The sequence below is a fragment of the Thermobia domestica genome, chromosome 2 (genome assembly GCF_964235325.1).
Source record: "Thermobia domestica chromosome 2, izTheDome1.hap1.1, whole genome shotgun sequence".
NCBI classification, from domain to species: Eukaryota; Metazoa; Arthropoda; class Insecta; order Zygentoma; family Lepismatidae; genus Thermobia; species Thermobia domestica.
Window position 1 is genome coordinate 387,792,193 of NC_137455.1, and position 19,598 is coordinate 387,811,790.

Below are 19,598 nucleotides of genomic sequence, written 5' to 3' on the forward strand. Positions count from 1 at the left end.
CATATTTCAAACTTTCATATGTCTCAGGGCAATTTAATAAAATTGAGCCCCGATGAAACTGCCATAAATAAAAATATATTAACATTTTACAATATGCTTATGTGATATAATGCAGTAATATTAAATGGCATGCCCTATATACAGAGGAGAAAAACATTAGCCAATATTGTGACTAGCATTGTTTTCGAAACGTAAAAAATAACTTTCCTCTCGTTTGAATGTTTCTTCCCAAACTGCAACAACGTGTCTCTTGTAAAAGCGTAAACAGATCCTGTGGCTGAAGAGTTATAGGAATTTCAATTTGATTCCCTATTCTCCTACCTATTCACACTAAATAAAATTCAATTATGAAACGTAATATGCATTTAAAATGTGTGCTGTGTCGATGTCTATACATCCTTAAGATGCCGTACATTAATAATTATAGTATCCACTTTAAGTTCTAGTTAACTAACTCTATGGCCTATGGAACCCGGGAGGTCAACGCCGCGTTCACAGAAGCTATCCATTCACTTTCATTCTTAGCCAACTGGATCCAGTTTATACTTTGTATTCCTATTTCTGTCCTTGTAACGTGGGTTCCTGTCACCACGGCATGGCGCGTCCTCAGGTTGCGGATCGAAGAGAAGGCCTCTAGATATAGAGGTTAGCTGCGAATATACTGAATAAGCAGTCGCGGACAGCCGACTAGGAGTGGTCCTCCAGCTTGGGGGTTTGGGTAGGGCTAACAACCTCACCCTGTAAAAGAAAGAAGAAAAAAGCACTTGTTCAGAAATATTCACAAAAGCCTCGGACAAGGACTGATAACTTGGCACGACCTCAGCAAAAGAAAATGGACATGAGATTTGGAACATGGGATATTAGGAGTCTTTATAGGGCAGGCGCGTTAAAATTCGTAACGAGTGAGTTAGAGAAATACAGGATGGACGTAGTAGGAGTTCAGGAAGTTAGGTGGGAAGGAAATGGATCTGTGAATTCCGGAAATTTTACGTTCTTTTACGGGGAAGGAAAAAAATCACCAGTTAGGAACAGGGTTTTTCGTTCACAAACGAATATTACCAGCAATTAAACGGGTTGAATTTGTTACTGACAGACTTTCTTTTATTACTCTTAAGGGACGATGGTGTGATATTATTGTTTTAAATGTACTTGCTCCAACTGAAGATAAGGATGACGATATACAAGACAGTTTTTACGAAGAAGTGGAACGGATATTTGACCAACTCCCGCGATACCATATGAAAATTCTATTAGGGGATTTCAATGCGAAGGTAGGACGAGAGGATATTTTCAAACCGATTATAGGGAACGAAAGTTTGCATAAGGAAAGTAATGACAACGGTGTTAGACTCGTGAACTATGCAACATCCAAAAACCTAATCGTGAAGAGTATAAAATTCCCACATCGCGACGTTCATAAATACACTTGGACATCACCAGACGGGAAAACACATAATCAAATTGATCACGTTTTAGTAGATAGAAGAAGGCAATCTAGCATAATTGATGTCCGATCGTTTAGAGGGGCTGATTGTGACACTGACCACTACCTGGTAGCAGCGATAATACGAGAGAGGTTATCGTTGAATAAAGGTAATATTCATTATCCGAAAACGGAGAAATCCAATTTAAAGAAATTAGAAGAGAGCCAGGTAAGAGAGAAATACCAGATTGAAGTTTCGAATAGATTTTCGGCTTTAGAAGATTCGGAATGCACTAGTGTTGAGGATACCTGGATTGAAATTAGAGATAGCATTAAAATTTCAACAAAAGAAAAATTGGGACACGCGGAAATACGGAGGAACAAACCATGGTTCGACCAGGAATGCATAAAACTAGCAGAGAAGAGAAAACAGGCAAAATTACGGTGGCTACAAAACCCGAATAAAATAACTACACAAAATTTCGCAGATATCAGGCGGGAAACTTCCAAAACTTTTAGAACAAAGAAACGCGATTTTATGAAAGCTAAAATTAAGGAACTTGAAGATAATAGTAAAAATAAAAACATCCGGGACATGTATAAGGGAATCAACGAATTTAAGAAAGGCTATCAACCTCGTGCTTATATATTAAAGAAATCGGACGGTACAGTTCTCACTGACACGGATAGCATCTTAAATAGATGGAAAGATTTCTTTGACGATTTGCTTAACACGCAACCAAAAACTAGTGTTCGTGAAGAAAAAGAGATACATACCGCAGAACCGTATATTCCAGAACCCAACCGAATAGAAGTAGGAACCGCTATAAAGAAATTAAAGAAACACAAATCTCCGGATGTAGATGAAATTCCGGCTGAGTTACTTTTAGCGGGAGGCGAAAAATTGTGGAACAAGATACGCAAACTCATTCTCCTTATCTGGAACAAGGAAGAATTGCCACAAGAGTGGAAAGAATCAATCATTGTTCCAATTCACAAGAAAGGCGACAAAACCGATTGTAATAATTATCGAGGCATTTCTCTTCTGTCAACATCCTATAAAATCCTTTCAAATATTTTATTAGCAAGACTGACCCCACACGCAGATGAAATTATTGGAGATTACCAGTGCGGATTCAGACGAAATCGATCAACTATCGACCAAATATTTACCATTCGCCAAATACTCGAAAAAAAGTGGGATACCCCGAAACATCAACTATTTATTGATTTTAGAAAGGCGTACGACTCGGTTAGGAGAGAAGCATTGTACAACGTTCTTACAGAACTTGGAATACCGAGAAAGCTAATTAGATTAATTAAGATATGTTTAAATGAATCCCAAAGTAAAGTCCGGGTAGGAACATTTCTGTCCACGAGCTTTCACGTCGAAAATGGCCTGAAGCAATGAGATGCGTTGTCGCCATTATTATTTAACTTCGTTCTGGAATACGCTATAAGGAAAATCAAAGATAGGAACCAGGGCCTAGAGTTGAATGGTATTCACCAGGTTATGGCCTATGCTGATGATGTAAATGTAATAGGAGACGATAGGAGAACAATAGAAAGAAATGCAGAGATCTTATTAAACACTTGCAGGGACATGGGTTTAGAAGTAAATGCAGAGAAAACTAAATACATGGAAGTGCGTCGGGACCGTAATACAGCGAACTATGGATGCCTTAAAATATTAAATAATACTTTTGATAAAGTGGATAGTTTCAAATATCTGGGATCAATATTAACAGACGAAAATCAGGTTCACGGAGAAATTAAATGTCGACTAAAAGCAGGAAATTCGTGTTACTATTCGGTTCAAAATCTCTTGTCGTCGCGGATTCTATCGAGGAATTTGAAGCTTAAAATATATAAAACGATAATCATGCCTGTTGTTCTGTATGGCTGCGAAACATGATCACTTACTCTGAGGGAAGAGCATAGACTGGAAGTATTTGAGAACAAGATCCTGAGACGAATATTCGGACCCAAGAGGAATGGGAATGGGGAATGGCGGAAACTTCATAACGAGGAACTACATAATTTATATGGTTCACCCAACATTGTTAGGGTCGTCAAGTCTAGGAGGCTTAGGTGGGCGGGTCATGTAGCTAGAATGGAAGGAGGTAGAAACGCTTTCAAAGTCTTGACTGGAAGACCAATCGGAAAACAACCATTGGGAAGACCTAGGCGCAGATGGGAGGATAATATTAAGATGGATATCGCAGAGATTGGAATACAAAGTAGAAACTGGATGCAGTTAGCTAAGGATAGAAGTCAGCGGAGAGCTTTTGTGAACGGGTTCCATAGGCCATAGAGTTAGTTAGTTAGTTAGTTAATTCCTATTTCTGAGAGATCCATCTTAATATTGTCCTCCCATCTGGCCTAGATCTTCCCAATGAATGTTTTCCGATTGTATTTCCAGTAAAAACTTCGAAAGCGTTTCTACTTTCTTCCATTCTGACTGCATGATCTGCCCACTTAAGCCTCCTAGATTTCATGACCCTAATAATGTTTCGTAAACAGTATAAATTATGCAGTTCCTTTATTATAAATTTTTCGTTGTTCCCCATTCCTGTTCCTCTGGGTCCGAATTTTTGCCTCAGGATGTTATTCTCAAATACTTTCAGTCTGCCTTCTTCCCTCAGAGTAAGCAACCATACAGCGCAACCAGCATAATTGTCGTTTTATATATTTTTAAGTTTCAAACTCGTCGACAGAAATCGCGACGACAAAAGATTTTGAACTAAATAATAACATGGATTCCCTGCTTTCAGTAGACATGTAATTTCTTTGTAGATATGATTTGGGTCAGTTAATATTCATCCTAAACACTAAGTTCTACATTTTCAAAGCCACGCAGATCTGAGGCAAGCAAACGTACTTACTTTTATTTTTTTTAGAAAGAAAAACAAAAACAGAATATAAAATGTACAATCTCTTCTTTCAAGATGATTCGATTATGTCATTCTCGCTTTATTATCCAATTATGTATAATTTAAGAGACTTCTTTAGAACCGTAAAGATTGATAGTGAATCTTCCTCGCTCTAATTTAATTGTTTCAGATGCTGTTACATCCATGGGCGTCGTCGTCGTCCGAATACCCTCCTGATGTCCAAGACTTGGTAAGTACACGATTTTTTTTAAGTCTAGTAGTTATTCGTATGGTATAAAAATCAATTCTAACAACCAGCGGCGCAAATCTGTCTTCAAATTTGGGGGGCGGGGGGGGGATAAGACCGTTTCCATAATCTTTTTTTTATTATTTTTTTCTTAAACCGATGATCAAAATATTTATGAAGTTGAAAAACAATGCTGTGGAGGATCAGGGGAGTAGAGTTGTCTTCAACATTGGGAGGCGGGCAGATTTGAGGCTTATTCTAAAGGGGGGGGGCATCAATTTCATCTCAGTCTCCTTTGTGGCAATCATCGATTTCTCTCCAATAAACACATTTCAAATTGGATCCTTGGGGGGACAGTCCTCCCAGTTCCAAGATTTAAGGGGACATTTCCCCCTCGTCTCCCCGGGATTTGGGCCAGTGCTAACACTTATATGATCTCAAGGAAATATCACTATCAGTACCATGGAAGAGGTAAGAAGGTCCGTAAGTGGTTGTTATGCACTGCGTCTGCATATAGCATACTAATGACATCTAACCAGGGGCGGATCCAGAGGGGGGTAAACTTTCTTATTTTATATATAAGTGAAAAAAACTAATCCCAGAGTTTGGAACTCTTAAAAGTAGCTCTAAGTAGCAGCATTACAACTCACTGCCCCCCCCCCCACAGAAACCCATCCTGGATCCGCCCCTGCATCTAACGAGCGTTGTACGAATGACAAACGCAATACATAAATTTTCGATCAATATATGGCAGCAAAGTAAACAGATCCGGTTCTTATTTCAGTTACAGCTGATTCTTTAAAATAAAAAAAAAAAAAAAAAAAAAAAACGACATTTACAAGGAAAGCTCTTGCTACGTATAACAAACACTTTCGTCTGCATAACGGCAGAAATGTAAGTTTTGTGGTTCTGCATTAAATAAGGAGAAATGATATAGTTAACAGTATGGACTTTTTCTTTCATTGAGCACTACCTCTTTGCTTGATGTTTTTAGTAGATGAAGTCACTGGCGTCTCTGGCATGTAAATTTTTTTTTTGGGGGGGGGCAAAAAAAAAAGCTATTTAAATGGTACTACCTAACCCAAGCTATGTATTATCTTTGATTCCATTTGTTACTTTCACGGACCTCCTGAGAACTCAGAACTCTGTTATAATCGTTTCACAGCCTGAATATTATATTCCAAATATGGTCGTTAGTAAATAAATTAAATTAGAATAAAATATGGAATATTTTGTACTTCAAAATATTGGGGGGGCGTCCCCCTCGTCCCCCCGGCCAAAGACGCCCATGGATGAAGTAAACGTTTCTAGCGCTATTGAACTAACTTTAAAGTGATCGTTTATCTTCTATTTGCCAATGTTATTGCAATTGATGAGAAATCTTAAAAATGTTTTAACTTAGGATTGATATTCTTTTGTTTTCAGGTTAATTTAGCCTACGGCGTGATGAATTCAATATATAACATTAATGGAACGTACTATAGAGTTGGAACTCCACCAGATATTTTATGTAAGTATGTCACACAAAAAATCTCTGGGGTTAGGACAATGGCCAGCCAAATAATACATGTTAAAATGAATAATGCTTTCCCAGTGCAATAGTTTTCGGCTTTCTTACTTGTTAATATAAGACTCCCCAATCGTCTCAATACGAGAATCACCAACTGGAATCGAAACTTATTTGTTTCAATATGAGCTTGTGAACAGCACATTAAATAGAACAAGTTTTCAAGAATAGGAAGAAACGTGAAAAAGCAGAGAAATTGTTCACAAGGGTATAAAAACGTTTGCAAAAAAACTCACAAATAGCTTCTAAGGGCCACTTTGTACAAAACACATTAATTATATCTAAGAAAAAGTTATTTACAGTAATCTTTAAAGTGTGATCCTCTAACTATGTTCCTGAGGCAGGACTGTAACTAGGAGATCGTCAGAGGTTCTTAGCCCTCTATAACCACCCTCACTCCCACCTGAAACTTCCAGTTGTTCCTGTAAATAAATATATGTTCTAAAATTAAGCAGTTGAACATGAATATGCAAGGTTAGCTGAATGTAGCCAGCAAATATTATTTCGGCTTCCCTAATAGAGATGGTGTGGGTCAATGAAAATGTGATACACGACTCACCGTTCTGACCCATGATCCAACCAAATGTTACCAACTCTGACGGTTATACTAAAAATTTAAGATGAAACAGTAAATTATAGCAATACCTGATTGTTACATATTAAAAATTAAAAGTTATAAAATGAAAGAATTAAAATTATTCCATAATAATTTAATCTTACGAAGATATTTCTGCCAGTTAAAGTCTAATGAAGATACCTTAAGTTATTGAAACTCTTATTTAAATTTTAATAAATAAGAATATACTCTGGTCAGTGTTTGAGTAATAGTTCCAGAGTTAGGATGGATGAAGTTATATTCCTTTTCATTTATGTATTGTATATGTAATACAAGATACTGTACAATTAATTGAAATCCTGATATCATCATTTCCTGTATTCATTTAGGACTACCCTGTATAATGGAAATGTGTGTCTGCTCCTAATAAATGAAACTGCGAAGCTAAGCCAGACGAACAAACAATATTTTTCATTCTCATTTGCTCATAGTGATTAAATTCCTAGTTACATTCCTGTGAGAGTCAGGGTTTCAAGTCTCGGCCTCTCTAATAAGACCTGGTAAAGTAAGCAAACGAAATGAATAACTGAATACCGTTTAATCCTCACATACTTCGCCAGATGTCACAACCAACCCCTCACCTACAATGTAGCTTCAGAAAAAAATGATCACATCTGCCATCTAGTGGACAAAAGAGAAACTACTTGAAACTTAGAAGGGAAGAACGTCCATACAGAAAAGCAAAGCAAGTTTAGAAAATACAAGAATCAATAGGAAAAATAAATGAAACTAAATCAGTGGAAATTTCTAGAAACAACCGAATATAATGATGACAGAACAATGAGAGAAGATGCTGAAGGAATGAAGTTTTGAGATAATAGAAAGTGTAAGCCTACAACAAACTGTCATTTTAAGGGGAGTTTGGGATTAAGGAGTAGGGTGGCTCAATGGTAATGAGCTCCTTCTCCTATGAGGGTCCCTGGTTGGATTCCAGGACATATGAGTCTGGTGAAATAACCTCGTGTCCATAGTAGGGGTGTTCGGAATTCGATTTCCTATTCCGGAATTCGGAATTCATCTAATTCCGGAATGTTCCGGAATTCCGGAACGTTTCGAAATTCCGGAATGTTTCGAAATTCCGGAATGTTCCGAAATTCCGGAACGTTTCGAAATTCCGGAATGTTTCGAAATTCCGGAATGTTCCGAAATTCCGGAACGTTTCGAAATTCCGGAATGTTCCTCAAATTTCGTAACATTCCAAAAGTTTGGAATTTTGGAATGCTCAAAAGTATGAATTTCGGAACTGTTATCAAGACTGAAATTTTGAAGCTCACTGTTGATTCTAGAATCGTAATATTAATATTAGTTCGAAGTTTGAATATAAAAGTTCGAAACAGTCCTGAGGCAATGGTTCTCAAACATTGTTACAATGCTTTAATCCCACAAATTTACTCGCAAATACTTTCTCGTTTTCACTTTGGTATCTATGGAATATAGTAGCAACATGTCTTAAACAATTACGCATTCTCGCATTTACAATTATTGGAATAAAGTACAGCATTTTATCTTTATCTCTTACATTTTTTTCAATCATTGTCACTTTGTATTTTGAAGTACCAATAAGGAAACAATTTACATGTTTGGCATTTTAATTCCAAAATATTTGTTTTACTATTAAGCAAACAATACAAGAGCACACGAAACATTTGTAGTCTGTCATTTGGAATTATATTTATGAACTTTTAATCTAAAGTACTGGGAGTTCACATGAGTAATACATAATTGTGAAAATTTTGACAACTGAAACCCTGAAATGGTATAACTGATGCTACCTGTGACGTCATCAAATAATGCAACAAAAATGTAAATGTAAATTACTATTGAAAGAAAAAGCAAAATTTCTGTGCTACAAAATAATACTGTTAGAGAACAATGATGTGGATAAAATATTATAAGAGCATGTATTAAATGTCAATTTTCATATAAATGCCCAGATGATTTTTTTTTAAAAATTAGGGGAAAGTAGACTTTAGACGATATTAGACAAGGCAATTATGTATGCAAAATTATGAGACATGCATTCAAATTATTTCCTGTAATAAAAATTAGAATTCAACTTTCCATGGTAGGTTGCACATGTTCTATCTCCGAACAAGGTGAAATACGGCAATTTACTATGGAAAGTTGAATGTTAATTATTATTACACGAAATAATTTGAACGCATGACTCTTAGCATGCAAGATTGCATAGAAAATTGCATCGCATAAAATGGGCTTTAGGGACTTTTAGCTTAACAAACTTCTTTTATCTCATTGATCTTTTTTATCTGATTTATTTGAGAAATCTGGAGAAATAAAGTTTTCGCCAACTTTTCTACTCAAGGAAAGTAAGACATCAATTTTTGTAAAGATCAATTTACGCGAAGTACGAATAGTTTTTGATACAAATTAATTATTTCGTAAGAGCGAAATATGAACATTAGGCTAATACTTTTAATGTGAATATTAACATTTACGAAATGATTTCTTTCATTTTTAACTTTTACCATCGCTACTCACAATTTCGGGTATACTAATTGAACATTTACCTTTCTTGTTGTTAGTTAGTCATTGGTGCAGACCCTTTCATCTGAATGCATAACTACCCTTCATATTGCAGCTTTGTATGAAAATGTACATATTCTGTTGGCTTGTATCAATGTAATTGTTTAAAGAAAGTAACATGCTTTTACATCAGAATTTCACAACATTGATAATATATTGGTGATTAATACAATTTCTCAACAAACCAATTTTAAATGTTTTTCACTCACACAATTCATTTATCACCTTGCATAAAATTTTGATTAGTAGAGTTAGAACTAATCTTCATACGTAGGTTCCAATGCTTAGTATTTAACTGATAGACACCTTTATTTAGTTAGTTATTCAAATAAGTGTCGCAGGACAAGAAAAGAATAGCGCGTACATGTGTATAATTATAAGATATTATGTAAAGTTTGCACCTCTATTCGATTTACTCTCGTTGTACATTTTAACAAGTTATGCAAATAATGCTTGATAAAGCTTTCATTTAGAAAAAGAGCAGTAGCATCATGATTATAAAAGTTACAAAAAAACATTAAACAGTAATCCCTTGTTCTAAGAAATTTTTTGCTGTTTACAGCATGCAGTATACTAAATACAATACAAGCGATGCATTATTAATTTTAGCTTTGCGTGATTTAAACCTGAAATATGAAACACTGATTCTAGTTTCCAAAAAGTTCATGTAACATCAATAATGCATATTTTTACATAACACGGGCAGCAGCATAATAATTGTACATTTATATATCTGAAGATAAAAGAATATTAAACACTATTTTGTAACAAATTATGTAAGATACTAAACGGTACCACAATAATATCTGCCTACCAGCTATAACACCAATCCAATGACGGTCTGCCAATTCCATACTCATGTGGTGAACACATACGCTTGTAAGCGTCTACAATTCGGGAAAGTACCGATTCACATAGACCTACCAAACATTAAAAACAAGCTCACAAGCCAAGCTTTGATTTTGGCGCGATAAATTCGGTGCTTTGGGTACGTCATGTAAATTCGCTTTTATCCCTTGTAGGGTATTATTTCAGATTGTTTAATACAAAAGCGTCTCATTTCCAAAAGGACACTGCTTCATAGCGTATGCTATGCTATGGCATACTGAAATGCCACCAAAACTATACTCTAGTGTTCACGTCATGTTACATATGCACATCAAGCTTTAGTCAACGAAATGATCTATTTGTTCACAAAATGGAAACACCTAACTTAGCAAAATAATATTCTGTGCACTATTGCAGATTATCACAAATTAAAATGCCAAGCCATCAACCAACTATCAAGAAAAAAAATCTAGCAACAAAGCACGGACGTCGGTGGGTTGGGAATCACGTTCCCCTTTAGATTATTGACAAATAATTTCTACTTCCCTCCCAGTAAGCAGGGGTGCGGAGCCACCGGAAATACTGGTCAAAATTTTTTCAAATATTTCAGACTATCCTATCCCTTTAATTACTGAAAATCGTATTTTCTTTTAAATGATTCTCTGCCCCTCCTTCAGGTACTTATACTTAACAATGGCCATACGTCAAAAGATATGCAGTTCAATTTGTTGTTAGGGTTGCCTCGTATAAATGGAAAAGGTACAGTCGGTATTCATTTAAAAAAGAATATACAAAGTGGTTTATAAAAAAGGTGTTTCTTGGAAGATAAACCAAACTAAAGGGAAGAACTAGCTCGAATTTCTGTTCCGATTTCTGCAACAAAATCACTGAATTTACACTGAATCACTTATGATTGAGACTTTATAGATAACCAGACAAAGTTCCAAATCTTATGCGCAATCGTTCACAGTGAACGGATTTAGAGAATGAAACAAACCAGTTGCCGTGGACCAAAACTCCTTCCTTCAGCACAGCGGAATCAATATCCAGTTTCAAAGCTAAGCTTTGCGCACACCTTTCAGTTCGGGGTAACAGCAAAAATTATTTTTTCAATAAGAAGTTCCGGAATGTTTCGAAATTCCGGAATGTTCCGAAATTCCGGAATATTTCGAAATTCCGGAATGTTCCGAAATTCCGGAACGTTTCGAAGTTCCGGAATGTCCCGAAATTCCGGAACGTTTCGAAATTCCGGAATGTTCCGAAATTCCGGAACGTTCCGAAATTCCGGAATTCCGGAACGTCTTGAAACTGTGTTCCGATTCCGGAATTGGAATTTCCGTTCCGAAAAATTCCGGAATTCCGGAATTAGGAACAGCCCTAGTCCATAGGTTGTTTTTTTACGGTTCTCTTGTTTCCTCACATTCTCATTCCACCAATACTTTCATAATCATTCAGTTAGGCCTACATTAATTACCCATGTAAACGTAGGGCGTAAAGAGAGATTTTTTCCTATTTGGTTTGCGGTTATTCACGCAGTCTATTTATTATTATCCCTGGATGAAATGACTCTTCTTCGTATGAGGAGAATAGATTTATGAAATATATTCCCTCCATGGATATGTAATTAGAAATCCCCATAAGATACTCCCTTTCGGATAATTGTTTAATTCCGCAATCTGACATCATAAAACGAAAACCATTCAGATAAGTACTAGCTATATTTTAAATTTCATTTCAAACGGGTAAATCGTTTTCCGCGATACGATCACAAACAAAAAGCAACGTCGATTTCAATATGGTGAAAAATTTATACGATGGTAAGACGATAAGTATCTGCAATCAAGTTTTATTATTTATTACCACAAGAGTAAAATGTTTTTATACATATAATTTTTCAAGATAGTCACCCTGCTTTCCAATGCACCTGCTGCACCGTTGCACAAGCTTTCCGATATTCTTTGCAATATATATATATATATATATATATATATATATATATATATATATATATATATATATATATATATATATATATATATATATATATACATATATTGATTGCGCAGGAAGCCATGAATGCATCGCTTCCTTCACCTGTTGGTCGGAGCTGAATTGACGGCCTCTGAGAGCAACTTTAAGTGGACCGAACAGAGGCTAATCCCATGGAGCGAGATCGGGACTGTATGCACGATGGTCCAACACCTCGAAACGCGGCGTCTGAAGAATTTGGGCGGTGTGGGTAGCAGTATGTGGATGCGCATTGTCATGCAACACAAGAGCGCATTCTGGCAATCGACCTCTGCTCTACCTTTTACTGTTAACTGTTGAACCCTTTTCCAGGTAATGTTCCAGGATTGGCCCTTGAGTCCCAAAATACTGTGAGGGTCATTTTCCTGCAGAACGTAGACTCTTGAATTTCTTCTTGACAGGAGATCCGGGGTGCTTCCATTCTATGCTCTGGCGTTTGCTCTGGTTTAAAATTATGAATCCACGTTTCATCTCCAGTGATTATTCCCCTTCGAAACGCTTCACCTTCGTTAGCACAACGGTCCAATAGGTGCTGACAGATTCTCACACGGTTTCACTTGTGCTCTTCATCGATTTATTTTCGGAATTCATCTCACACGGATTTTGTGAAAATTAAGCCTGTTATTCATGAGGTCATACGCAGAACCATGACTAATTTAAATATGGGTTGCCACTTCATTAACGGTTATTCAAAATCAAGGTACGGACTTGTTCAATAATATCATCAGTTGTTGCTGTAGCTGGACGCCCTCTCTTTCCTCGTCCTTCACGCTCATGTGACCACTTTTGATCTATACAATTCACTGGTAAACACTTTGCTGTTACAAGACATTGTTCCCCTATTGTGGTGAAAGTCTTCTATGAATTTCTACTCCAGGTACACCTTCAGACCACAAAAACAGATTATAGAACCCTGTTCTTCTTTAGTGCACACAGAGACTTGCGCGGCCGTCCTTACTTTGCAACAGTCCAAAGCGGATTGATGTGATAACGCTGCAGCAACCTACCAAAGGCGAAGCCAACAGTGACATCTAGTGTCTAGTGAGCACACAATCCCGTAGAGCCAACCTGAAATGAAATGGAAAAGTATTGCAGTTACTTATTGACTTATCCCCGTAGAAATTGCCCTTACCTCCTTAAAACTTGAATTTAAAGAAAAAAAATGTTGGATCACGTATCCGCTTATTTGCAATTAACAGTTTCATCTCCTTAACTTGAGCGGTTCGTGGAATATTCTATTTTTCTCATTTTTCCCTTAGGATACGCCCTTTAATCAAAGTGATGATTGAAATCTAGCTCTAGGCTCCAAAATCGATTTCAAAGCTTTCAGTCGTTTTTACCGTGATGTCATCATAAACAATCGAAAACGTCGCATTCAACATGGAAGAAGGAAGAAAACAAACAGAAAATGACTCTTTTTCCCCATAAAATAGATATTTTAAGAACATTTGGACACGGGTCCGGTTAGTTTCTCAATGACGAGTTTATATGCCGAATTTCATGTCAATAAGTTGAGGAATTTATGAAGTGCTCTATCCTGTGCAAAACATTTGAATCCACTTTGCATCCATTAGCCTAGGTATTGATAAGAAAAAAAGTGAAACCTTTATTTATTACTCTGATAACTTAAACGAATCCTTACATCGGAAAAAATAGTACCAGATTTTAATCTTAATGAAATTGCCCCTTTTTCCATCTTCAGAGGTAGTATTTCACAGACATTTGCAAGAAAGCCTAATTTTATTTCTCACTAAAAATGTACTCTGTTAACTTCATGTGTCTGAGGTTTATGTAGTTAGATATCGATGAAAGAAAGTTAGAGAATTTCATTATTTTTGTTCTTGCAGATAGTGTTACAGGCACCACAATGGATTGGGCGAAAGGCTACGCAGGGATCAAGTACTCCTACACTTTGGAAGTGACTGGTCACGAGTACAGCTTCTACGTTCCAGAGTCCATGATTGAATCTATTGTTAGTGAAATATTCCACGGATTAAAAGTGTTCGCTAATTTCTTGGTGCAAAATAGAAACGAAATTATGAATTCTAAAAATGAATCCACCAGTTGATGATTCTTCCTTTATATACAGGGTGTCTCAATTAAATATCCCTATTTTCATTTCTGTATTTCTCCCACATTATTTGAGATATCCAAATGGACTGAAATGCACTAAGAAGGTACACTCATTAACTTTGCATACAAATATCAAGAATGTCAGAACACTTCAACATATGCCCCATCAGTCACACGAAGGATATCTCTTCCCCCCAGTACATTATTTTCTGATACACTTACGCGACCACCACCGTGCTTTTTAGCCACTGAACCAGTCCCCGGGAAATTCTGTTTCCACACTCGAATTCTTTTCGCATTAGGGCGTTCTCTTTGGTATTCCTGGCGGAATCGTCGTTGCACTGAGACAATGGAAGAAAGTTCTGCATACCAGCACACTACCTGCGCTTTTTCTGCGTTGGTCGCCATTTCACTGTTCCTGCTGCCACCACCACGCCTGGATTTTTGGAATCGACAAATTTCTAACATAACTGGTGTTTTTCTACTGTATTACATCTGGAAAAGAAAGAAATACACATACATTACTTTACCACCACGAAATTAAAATAGGGCGATTCAATTGGCACACCCTATATATATATATATATATATATATATATATATATATATATATATATATATATATATAGAGAGAGAGAGAGAGAGAGAGAGAGTGGCGGATCCAAGGAGGGCTATAGGGGCTATATAGCCCCCCTTGACGCTCAGGTATACACTGGATAAAATGGGCTTCAATCCTGCTTTACACTGGATAAAACGGGAAACTATGATTTAGCCCCTCCCTTGATCATATCTTGGATCCGAAACGATATATATATGTAATTGTATGTCGTAAATATTCTTTGTTGTGTGTATTACTAATTGTATTAAACGAGTAGAAGAAAATTACTCCTTCCTCTTTGTGTAACCTGATTTTTTATTATAATTTATTAATTTCAAATGTTTTCTTCATTCAATTGTGATTGTTCAGATCTGAAATTCCCAATATCGACAAAATAATCACAACTTTTCTAAAGACTAAATTAAACACAACTCGGTGGAAAAAAAGAGCGTCATTTGAAGAGATCAGCGAGCAATTGTCCACTCGCTGAGTTTGAGAAATACGTATATTTTAATCAATTCTATATTAATGAAAAAAAAAAAAAAACAACTTGAAACTCTTGTATGGGTGGGGCATCTTGTCCCCTCCCTTCTCCAAGAAAATCTGAAACGACGCTGCTGGTGAAAAATATATGCATTTAACGACTTTATGAACATTCCCTGATGATAACAATAAACCTCAGATCATAGATTAAATACAAGAATATACTGACTATTGAGAATTGCTACTTGGCTATTTTCAGTTCAAAAATCAGAGTTGGAAACAGTGGGGGCCCATGGAACTATGGGCGGTCCTGACAGCGAATAACTTTTCTTTAGAAATAGGGTTGCCAGACAGGGCCGGCCTTAGGTGGTGCGGGCCCCCAGGTTCACAACTAACTTGCACCAAGGTCTGTAGAACATCTTTTATATATATATATATATATATATATATATATATATATATATATATATATATATATATATAGATAGATAGATAGATAGATAGATAGATAGATAGATAGATACATACATACATAGATAGATAGAGATATAGATATAGATATAGATATAGATATAGATATAGATATAGATATAGATATAGATATAGATATAGATATAAATATAGATATAGCAGGGACACCTACATTGCTGTCCCTGCTGGTCTAGTGGTTATACCCATTTTCCTTTATAACGTTTTTACATCTTCAAAATGTTCTGGGGAAAACGCTCACCCTGTTCATTGCTTATAGCAGCTAATTTTTTTTAGAGAAATAACTCAAATGGAAATGCAGACAGTGAATGATTTTAAAATATATATATTTCATCCTTGTGCCTCGCAACTTTTCAAGAAGGTTCCGTATCAGTATTTCATAGTTTTCTTCTCTTACAAGTAAACTTATCGATGTCGAAATCTAGTTTCTTGTCCAAACTTGGCAGAGAAGTATGGAATATCAAGAAACGAGTGTAAGCAAAATTTAAAGCGCTTCCGTCGATAAAACGGCCGCAGTGGCCAAAAACCTGAGTGTTTAGAATGAGTCATAATAATGTGTTTCAAGTTTGAAAATTTAATTTTATTTGTAAAACGGGTAAAGGAATGAAAAACAAAAACACATTAGCCGACACCGGGAGGATGTAGACATCTATTTGAGGGTATGCGTATTATGGCCGCCATCTTGAATTCAGCCATCTTGTATCTCGCTCAACATTTTTAAGTAGGAAGGGGTTCATGTACTATATCAAATTAGGTTAGAATTTTACGAGAAATAGAATGCTGAAGTCTATTTCCATAAGTTTATAATTGTAAGACATAATGAAATGCACATTGATATGAATTCGTTGGTTCAAAGATTTCTTAACAGCTCTTTGAAAAGAATTCAAGTCAGAGAACATCGTAGGTAGCTACTTATGAAAGGTATAATCAGCTTGAAATCCTTATCGACTGCAAACGAAATGAAATGGCGACGACACAAACCTTAAGGAACTGATGGAAGATGGATGACATGTTCTATTGGATTAGTTGAGTTAGAAGACAAACCTTCATAAGCAGCCAACTACTCAGTACGCACTAGTATATATTCCGTTTAAGAAGTCACACTGACAAGGAAAGGTTACGAACTGGTTCGCTGAGATCCGAACGAGACAATTGTGTTTTAATTTGATATTTTATAACTAGACGAATCCCAAAGTTACACGTTCTACCGATCGGGATATCGTGTAAAAGCTATCAGCTGGCATCTGGAAGAATAATTTGAACCGGGTCATATGTTCGGAAACGGTTGAGTAGATGAAAAACTGGGTAAACACGTATCCCACCCTTTTCCAAGGGCATACTTTTTGGGGTAAAAGAAAGTTTGCCCAGGGTCCCAAACGGGGTACAACTCAAAAATTTTAAATGGCAAGAGGACTTAAGTACCAAATCATTTGAAATCTGTTGCGAAATGAAAAATGGAGTAAGTTTCGACTCCCTACGACAATCCTATGCAAAATGGCATCGGGTCAAAATGTAAACAGATACTTAATTGAAAAGTCCATGACCATTCCTATAAATTGGAAACGATGAGACAAATTTGAAACCAGGAAACCACGTGTGGCATTATTTTCAAAGTACACGATTTAAAGTAAAAACGTTTCGTCCCAGGGTCCCAGCCGGGGCCCAACTCAAAGTTTTCACATGGCAAGGCGGTATAGTAGCACATCGTGTGAAATTTGTTGTCAAATGAAAGAGGATGAAACAAGTCTCGACTCTCTACGGTAACTCTGTGCAAAATGACAAAGGGTCAAAATGTAAACACAAACTTAATTGAAAAGTCTATAACCACCTTGAATTCAAAATAGCCACTTAAAATCTATGTCGAAAGTATAGGCACTATAAACTGCTGAAGCTAGGAAAACCAAATTTGGCATGAATGTTGATTAGTATAAAAGTTGATCGCTCGCTAAACTACTGTGACCCATAATCAAACTTGATTGTTAGCTTCCTAAAATTGTGCTTCTAAGTTCACTGGAGCAAATCCTGGGGGAATGTGAGGGACATGTCCCCTCCAATCTTGGAACTGAGGAGGATTGTCCCCCCAGTAATCCAATTTGAAGTGTGTTTTTTGGGCAGAAAAGTGATGATTTGTGTCCGATTTTCACAAAGGAAAGTGAGATGAAATTGATGTCCTCCAGAATAAGCCTTAAATCTGCCTACTTCCCAATGTTGAAGACAATTCTACTCCCTTGATTCTCCAGAGCATTATTTTTCAACTTCATAAATATTTTGAACATCGCTTTAAATAAATATGTGAACGGTCTTTACCCGTCCCCCCAATGTTGAAGACAGATTTGCGCCGCTGTCTAGGTTCCTAATACGTGTTCAAAAGAACCTGTAAATATATTTTTTATAAATCACAAATAGAATTCACAATTCGTTTAAAAATAAAGGCTGGAGCAATCTTTAAAGGTCAGGCACGAACCCCGGTGAGTTGAAATGCTCATTCTTCGAACGAGAAGAATATGTTTATGGAAGTATTATTTGCGAAATATTCAAACCTCTTCCCCAATAGAATAGCATATCAATTGACCTGAAATGAAAAAGATCCAAGTGAATCCAACTGCTAAATATTTTCTAGATTTATTTTAAACAGCTAATATGCTTACTCACTTTAATCAGTTTATGAACACAAAACGGAAAATTAAGATATTGTAGCAGTTGCTTTGCTTTCTTTGCTAGAGTTGGAATTTCCGAATACGATGCGCCACGTGGTCACAGATTTGTAAGGAGGAGTTTAAATGCCGAGTTTCATCTTCCTATGATAAGAGATTCGTCAGAAACTTCCTTTTTTATATTTTTAATACTCGGTTAGAACATGTATTGTATGAAAGTAACGTGAGATAAGCCCGGCGAGAGTTAACTAACAAGGGGAAAGCAGACTTTGGTAAATAAGCTTCGGGGGCATCCTTCGCGAGGTAGTAGTGCAAATTTAAAGTGTTAATATTACAAACTGGAGGAGCGTAATAGCCAGAAATAGTAGGGGAAAAGCGTATTAAAGATTCCAACTCGCCGCGTGTATGAAACAAAGCGTAAAGTTATCAAGTGACTGCGTGGCAGAATTAGAAATATCCACGACTCACGTGCAAAGGGTCCTGAGTTCGATTCCTGCATAAGTCCATTTTGTCTTTTTTTTTTCCTTTCATCAATAAAGTAGCCATTTTTAACTACGGGGTAAATATTAATTCATAATATTGTTTGTGAAATTTTGTCAAGTTTCCAGTAGACGTCAGCTAATCATTTTCTTCCCAGTATTAAATGTGTAACGGACCGAAATTTATGGTTTCGCTCCGTTACAGACATTTTAATACTTTAAGAAATAATGTCATTTCTTTTCCCAAAATAGCCATTTAGTTAAGAAGAAAAGAAAAGAAATAAGTATACTGTTGTTGATTACTTAAAGAAGAAGTAATATATAGATCTAGAGTTAAGTATCGATGACAGAATATAAATAATAAAATGTCGTTAAAATTGAAATAGTTCGATGAACAAGCATTCTGTACATTTCTACTAATAGTTAATGCTTTAAGTGTTTAAAATGTGTATGTATTGTGATATGAATAAGATGGAAGCTTAATCTGAGTAAATAAGTTTCGGTTCCCCTCAACTACTTCATCTCACCCTACGATGTGCTAAGTGATCATCTAATACTCATTTATATATGCATGCGTTCGTCTGTAAATTAAACAAATGCAATTAAGTTAATAAAATGCATATAATATCGTCTATTTGTGATGACATCAAAACTGTATTTTTACAAAAAAAAATGTAAAATAAAAATGTTGAATAA

General features: G+C 36.1%; 1 protein-coding gene across 1 annotated transcript in view; it reads left to right on the forward strand.

The window, feature by feature from the left end:
• Positions 1 to 14,194, forward strand: part of LOC145679642 (carboxypeptidase B-like) — an 86,939-nt gene extending 72,745 nt beyond the window's left edge. The window contains exons 8-10 of the mRNA XM_081750216.1: positions 4,487 to 4,546; positions 5,969 to 6,053; positions 13,974 to 14,194. Coding sequence (XP_081606342.1) covers positions 4,487 to 4,546; positions 5,969 to 6,053; positions 13,974 to 14,194 — 366 coding nt within the window. The remainder of the gene's footprint in view (positions 1 to 4,486; positions 4,547 to 5,968; positions 6,054 to 13,973) is intronic.
• The last annotated feature ends 5,404 nt before the right edge of the window (positions 14,195 to 19,598 follow it).